This window comes from Silurus aristotelis (genome assembly GCF_946808225.1).
Source record: "Silurus aristotelis genome assembly, chromosome: 9".
In the NCBI taxonomy this organism is placed as follows: Eukaryota; Metazoa; Chordata; class Actinopteri; order Siluriformes; family Siluridae; genus Silurus; species Silurus aristotelis.
The window spans coordinates 9,719,226-9,726,769 of NC_139582.1; the positions used below are offsets into that span (position 1 = coordinate 9,719,226).

Sequence of the window (7,544 nt, forward strand, 5' to 3'; positions counted from 1 at the left end):
TAATATTGACCTCTTAATGTCTTGACCTTTAGCAGGAAGGCAGTCTAAAACTGACCTTCCAGAAGCAGGGTTTGCAGTTAAAGCGTCCTCTTGATGGTGAGGAGGGACCTCTGGCCCAGCAGCAGTACCTGGCTAGACTACAGGAACTGCAGAGTGCATCTGATAGCAGCCTGACTGACTACACCAAAACACAGAACAGTTATCCCCATGGTAACTTGGCACTACAATACACACACACACACACACACACACACATTTTTAGCTGGTGCAGAAGTAACTACAACAAGCTTTCTGTGCAGGTCTGAGTGGACAGATCCGACTGAATGGAATGGTTGATGGTCAGCCATTGATGAAGAAGAGGAGAGGAAGAAAAAAGAATGTAGAAGGAGTAGATCATCTCTTTATGAACAAGAACAGACCTACTGCGATACCCGAACAGGTACGGGGAGCAACACTGTTAAGAGACAACATAGTGTGAAGATTTTTACCTTGTCCAGGATAACTAGAGTTTCTTGGGGATCGTGTTAGTCATTTTTACCCTTTGAGAAGTGCTGAGTATAAATAATTTTGTCTAGATGCTCATATGTTTTCTCCATCTACAGGTTCCTCCTGGTTGGAGCGTGGTCTCAGCCCCTGTCTCGACGTCTGGAGCATCGCAGGTTGCTGGGCCTGTAGACACAGAGAGCAGAGTCCCCGTCATAAATCTAAAAGACGGAACACGTCTCGCTGGGGATGATGCTCCCAGGCGGAAAGATCTAGATCAGTGGCTGAAGGAGCACCCAGGCTTCGTGGCAGACGTTGGAGCTTTCATCCCGGTAAAGAACAGAATGTGCTTACTTTAATCAACAAAGCTAGCTTCCTTTTGTAATCGTTATTAGATACTGCATATTGGCTGACCTTTACCTACAGAGATTGTTGTATACGTTTAAGCAGCCTCTTCAGTATCATTTGCTTATTAGTTTGATTCTTCATTTGGTTAGCAACAATCTGTTTTCTTGTCTGAAAAATTCCCAGATAACAAAAACAGTACTGGGAATAATTGGCCGAGGACAAACATTTAATGCAAATATGTCACAACATTATCGTGTGTGTGCAGGGGGTGAATAAGGTACAGTTTCAGGACGGAAGACCGAAGCAGAAGAGGCATCGCTGTAGAAATCCCAACAAGATTGACGTTAATAGCCTCACAGGAGAGGAAAGAGTCCAAATCATCAATAGGAGAAATGCTCGCAAGGTTAGATGTAGTGTTTCTGTAACTCTTTCAGCTGTACATTTGTGAGTTTCTCGTTTTTTCCCCTGAATGTTTGTTCATACGTACGTTTTTTTTTCCTCTTGTGCAGATTGGTGGTGCGTTTGCTCCTCCTTTAAAGGATTTGTGCCGATTCCTTCAGGAAAATCCAGAATACGGAGTTCCCCCCGAGTGGGCGGATGTCGTCAAACAGTCGGTGAGAATTCTTTGTACAAACAATTGCACATTGTCAAGTCTGCATCATAATCAGTCAAATTTCTTTGAACGGTGAGGAATTTTTCAGATTAAATAGTTAATGTGTGATTTAAAGTTGCAACCATGAGTCCTACTGCTTTTAATGAGTTTTTTTTATTGTTAACACTCTCTCCTGCATCTTTGCCTTTTTATCGAAATTTGATACATATAATTTTCTTTTATGTCCAGGGCTACCTCCCAGAGAGCATGTTTGACCGCATCCTAACAGGTCCTATCGTACCGGAAGAGGTGAGCAGACGTGGCAGACGGCCCAAAAGTGCTATGGCGAAAGCCACTAGTACAGCAAACGCGAATGCCAGTGCAGCTCTCGGTGTTAACCCCCTCCTGAGCAATGGGCTTATCTCCAGTCTGGACCTGAACAGCCTGCAGGCCCTGCAGAGCCTTCAGAGCTTTCAGCTGACCGCAGGACTCATGGGCCTCCAGACAGATCCTGCCAACATGGCCGCCATGCTTCCCATGATGCTCTCTGGCATGGCTGGCTTGCCCAACTTACTCGGCATGAGCAGCCTGCTTGGAAAACAGGAAGCTGGCTCTGGTGAGGATTCGGGAAAGAACAGCGGTGGGGAAACAACAGCTCAGACTTCAGAGATTCACTCAGAGAGGACAGAAAGTCCCAGCTCAACTAGTGCTTCATCCTCAGGCCAAGCGTTAGCCCTCAACCCCTTACTGCTCTCCAGCATGCTTTACCCAGGGATGCTTCTCAACCCAGGCCTTAATTTACCTGTGACCAATCAGCCACAAGCTACCAGTCCTCAACCCACCCCTCCTGCTCAGCCCACCCCCTCTGACGCTGCACAAAAAAGCTCAGGCCAATTGGAGAAGGACGCAGAGGATGAACCAGACGATCCGAAGGACATCAGTGGTCCAGAGGGCTCGGGGAAGGCAGAGTCATCTTCCTCAGACGCAGAAAGCTCTTCATCTTCGTCATCAGAGGACTCTGATTCCACTGACGAAGACTGAGCCTTTATATATATTATATAAATAAATATAAATACATATATATTTATATTACGTCTCCTAGAAATGTACACATTCAAACACGTATATAAGAGCACTTACATAATAATTTAGGGAATTTTTTTTATGTAAATATGAGAACGAAAGTGTTGTGTAATAAAGATGGGGGAAGGGAGGGGGAAATAACGAGACTCCACAGATACTGAAATAAGATTTCAGTGTTTGTTTAGGTACAGTGATGTTTTGAAAGACATTTTGCATGTCCAGGAACTTTAGAAGATTTTTTTTTTTTTTTTGTGAACTTGTATTGCACAGTGATGTACAATTTGAAGAAATCAAAAAGAAAATAATTGGCATTACTGTATTAATTATATTGGAATTTAATTTTATTAAAGAAAAGAGAAATCAAGGACGTTATTGCTCATGCCGAGCTGTATAACTAATATATTTTGTGTGGAAGAAACAGAACTTGACTATTTTGGTTTTCTTTGGTAAATAATTTTGCAGGATCATGACATCTGAATTTCAGACAGTCCAGTACTTATAACTTCAGCAATAACACAGGCAGCTAACGAATGTCACTGAAGCTGTAGATACCGCCGTCACCCAGCTCCACTCTTCACTCTTCCTCCATTTTTCCTGCCACTTTCTGCATTTTCTTTGGCCAATTTCTCATTGGTGGTTTTGTGTCTTGTAATATAAATTGTTTATTGTTCTCCTTATATCCCAGGACTTACCACAAACTCTTTCCCTTTTTTTTTTTTTTTTTTTAAATGTGCTAGCAGACATGTTGCTTTTCATTAAATACAACCAGATACATAAAAGCTAAGTATGAAATGGACCACGGTATTATCAGTATACATGTGATGCATGGTAGGTGTAAGGGTCGTCTGAGGTTTTTCAAGAAATTTAAGTCTAGGTGTGCGTGCGTGCGTGTGCACGCGCGTGTGTTCTCATCACAAGTCATTCCGTAATAAACTGGAATTACATTTGCGAAATCAAATTTGTTTCTGAAAAGGAATTGGGGACAAAAAACAAACAAACTTTCAGAGTTGCTGCATCATGTAGCTACAGGGCTCAAACCTACAATGCCTACCGTGTGTATTTGTGTGTGTGTTGGAGCAACTAATAGACTCTGTTTCTCCTTCAAATCGGCTGGCTTCCTCTAGCACGTGTGTGTGTGTGTGTGTGTGTGTACATGCATTTCTTTATTCTCTTGGTAATTGTGGCATGTGCTGCTTGTATGTTGTTATTCATAACAACAAACTCCATTATTGTCCTCCATCCTTGATTTCCAGAGCTTCTAAAGTATTGGTATATTGTTTGTTGGTATAAAAAGCGAGTAAAGGTATTTAAAAGTCTTTAAAGCTAATAATCATGTTGATGTGTGTAAACATCTTGTTTTTCTTGTGCATGGATTAAACCTCATGGGCAAAACTCGAATCTAGAGTTTTGAGAATTAAAAATAAGGTGGTGTTAATACGATGAAATGTGAGGTTGAGAAGCAGATCAGAAAGGAGGTGGCATTTGTGTGCATGTAAAAAGGATCATCTGTGCTAATTCAAGTCCTGATCTCTGATCATGAGAAGTGGATTTGTTTTGTTAATGAATCGTGTCGAATTGCATTCAGGACTGAGTGAGGAAACTGCTTCAGGTTGTCGCATTCGTAGCAGAAAACTCCAAGAAGGGGGTTCATTTTGCCAGTTTTTATTCATTGCTCAGTTACTTATGTACGGTGATTATATTTATTAAGCAGTATAGTAAACTCTAGGGTTGTACATTTTCACCCTATTCCTGAATAAACCTCAGCTTTGAAGCTACAACATTTGAACTGAACAGTTTAATAAACCCAGGCATCACTGTTCTTTTTTTTTTTTTTTTTTTTTTTATATATATATTATTCTTTACCGTACTTTTGAGTCTCATTAGTGTATCCGCAAGTGCTGACTGACTTTTTTAACTGCCCTTTTTTAGAAGTGCTCTTACACCGTACCTCTAAATCTGCTCCTCTGACAGGAGGGCAGAAAAGCATTCATATTTCCATACTTCAAATAGCAATTTCACACTTTCTTTTTTTTCCCCCTCAGCATCCTCTATTTTTCAAATATAAGCTGTATCAAATGTAATTTGCTGCTGAGTAACTTTCAATATTCACCCATCACTTTACAAGTAATAATTACACATTATAGTAATAATAATTTTTCTTTATTTACCTCTGCAGAAGTGTGTACAGCATCGTCCTATTAAAAAAAAAGAAGAAATCCCACTTATTCCATTGAAATATTAAAAGTCAAGAATATCTCCAAAACCAACAGCTGGCAATCATTTTTCCAATGTTTGTTTTAGATTTCCCCCCCCCCCCCCCCCCCCCCCCTGTTAATCTATCTGGTATAATCATGTTAATGTTTATTCCTCGCCGGGTCACTCCCAACATCACAACATGCACGCGGAATAAAAAGCATATACACTACTGTAAAGTTGTTTTCTTTTTCTTTTTTTCAACTATGAGAAATAGATGATGAAATGACTTATAGAAAAATGGCCTTTGTGTTTTTATTTCTTAGTTGTTTTATGCTTTTGATAGTCGATACTACAAATCATTCTTGTTTTGTTGAATTTTGTTCTTTGAAAAGTTGCAATATTTGCAAACGTTGTGCTTTTGTGTTAGATGCAAAAAAAACAAAAACAAAAAAAACATGTAGTGGAGATTACATGTCTTAAGAAATGATTTCTAATTTATTGAATTACTTTCTATGAAGTCTCTATAGAGAAAAAAAATTGAGGTTTAATTATTTTTATTAAACGTATTCTAACTATCCATGATGTCTGTCAGTTACTCTGTCTTTTATTTTCTACATTTATCTTGTTTGATACGGGTGGATTTGCTTTTTTCTTCAGTTTTATGCTGAAAGATGAAATCTTATTAAATGTTCAACTTTGGTCATGAGTTTTTTTCCCCCAAGGGTTGGCAGGTTTTTTTTTTAAGGAATTTGACAATTTCTTTTGCTTGTCTGTTTCAGTTGGGGATTATTTTTTATTACTATTATTATTATTATTGTGTCAAGTGTTGATATAACAATCATAAAATATTTGCAGTCATAATTTAAGTTTATTGCATCTGGTCTGGTTTTGTAAACATTAACAGTATTTGGTAGATGCCCTTATCCAGAGTGATTTGCATCTCATTTATATGCTGAGCAGATGAGGCTAAGGGCCTTGCTCAAGGGCCCAGCAATGGCAGCTTGATGGTGCTGGGATTTTAAGTGACTACTTTCAGATCAGAAATTCCAAATCTTACCCACTGAGCTACCATTAATGTTAAAGAATTAATGTATTAATTTCACATTACAGCAGTTAGACGAATTATTACATAAAATAAATTATATGAATAAATAAAAAAATAGCTATTTCTTAGTACAATTTTTACTAGCATCTACCTGTAAAAAATTAACATTCAGATCATTTTAAGAGGTTAATACAAGATCAGATTTTTTTTTTTTTTTAAGTAATTTACAGATGTTACCTCGATTGTTTAATTTAAGATTCTTCAATCCGAGCATGACGACAGCGATACAACAAAATTGTACATTTTAAGTTTCGTGCAGCAGGCAAACGTAGCAGCGTACAATCAGCCCCCCCACTCGCAAAAACCGGTGCTCGTCCACATGCTTCTGATACATACGTATAAACTGTGTAGTTTATAGAGTACAGTACTGTTTATTGCTGTTTTGGTAAATTATGTATTGGGTTTTGATAAATTAGCAGATTACAGTTTTACTACCCCATACTGATCATTCTTTAAGACTCCTGGGTAGGCTAGGCCTTGTTTTGATATTTGTATTTATGTACATGTATTTATATTGTGTGGAAGGAGCTAGATGATTTATTTGATTAATAAAATCTAACATTTCTTGAGAAAAATAAATGCAATTAATTGTGTAAAATGTTGTAATATAACAAGATATTATTTGAATTTATTACAAATTGTTTAGTGTTAGTATATTTTATGTAGATTGTGTTTTCCAAGCAAAAAAAAAAAACAACTTTTTTTTTACTTTTTTTTTTTTTTTTTTTTTAATTAATGGTAGACTTTCTAAAGTGGGATTTATGTTCTGTTTATTGTTTTTCTTTGAGATGCAGTAACTCCATTCACCCACATGGAGGACTCGGTGAAGTCAAATCGGTTTCATTGTGCCTTAAAGCATCAACTGACAAAAACATGAGCGAATGTACGCACAAAATCAGTGAACTGCTACTAGTTTAAAAAGTGTAATATAAAAAGTGTGTGCGCAGTAAGAGCTTAGTACTACAACGACTCGGAACAGTACATACTGTGACTATATTAATGATGCGGTGTGATTGCTGCTACTCAAAGGCTCCAGTCATTGTGCTCTACACACAGAGAGAACATGATGTACATTAGTAATGTGTGGTGGTGCCTGATTTTAGCATCCACATAAATGAAAAAATCTCACCCACACTGATATTGATGTCTGGCTCCTTGCAGATTGAAGCCTAAAGTATAAAACTCCTTGGTTTTGTTTATATTTTACCACAATGCCTACACTAATTTTCATACAGCTTTATTAGACCAGTTATCAGAATGAATATTCCATGACCATAAAGTATATCATATATCTTGTATGCATAGTTCTATATCATTTTATAAATATACATTGGTAATTTATATAATGTCATACACTGATCAAATGTCTTTCCTCATAAAACAAAGCAAAAGTCCATCTGTATTGTGTGTGTGTGTGTGTGTGTGTGTGTGTGTGTGTGTGTGTGTGTGTGTTTGTTCGTTCGGTCTGTTGGTGGAAACCAACACTTGCTTTCCTTCTGCCTCATAAGCTGCTCTGGGGAAAAAATTAAATAAGGCACTATTTCTGCTTATGCTTAAATTACAAAACTGTATTTTGTTACTTTAGCAGGTCTCTTCTTAATAAGTTGCTTTAGTTTTAGTTACAAAACTGTTTTTCCCCTCAGCTTCACCGTTCATCCACTAACAATCCGGTGTCCTCACTGTACACTTTTTGCACATAAGTTTGCATCCCCTTGTGTCACTCGTGAGTAATCGTCA

At 37.9% G+C, this 7,544-nt stretch overlaps 1 protein-coding gene across 9 annotated transcripts in view; it reads left to right on the forward strand.

Moving 5' to 3' along the window:
- Nucleotides 1-5,279, forward strand: part of chd9 (chromodomain helicase DNA binding protein 9) — an 82,229-nt gene extending 76,950 nt beyond the window's left edge. For 6 of the 9 annotated variants that reach the window (XM_083550777.1, XM_083550775.1, XM_083550779.1 and 3 more), the window contains 6 exons: nucleotides 33-210; nucleotides 300-439; nucleotides 603-815; nucleotides 1,097-1,234; nucleotides 1,341-1,445; nucleotides 1,673-5,279. In XM_083550777.1, coding sequence (XP_083406903.1) covers nucleotides 33-210; nucleotides 300-439; nucleotides 603-815; nucleotides 1,097-1,234; nucleotides 1,341-1,445; nucleotides 1,673-2,464 — 1,566 coding nt within the window. In that variant the 3' untranslated portion in view covers nucleotides 2,465-5,279. The remainder of the gene's footprint in view (nucleotides 1-32; nucleotides 211-299; nucleotides 440-602; nucleotides 816-1,096; nucleotides 1,235-1,340; nucleotides 1,446-1,672) is intronic. The other 3 variants (XM_083550778.1, XM_083550780.1, XR_014535143.1) reach the window with 2 other exon arrangements.
- Nucleotides 5,280-7,544: the final 2,265 nt, after the last annotated feature.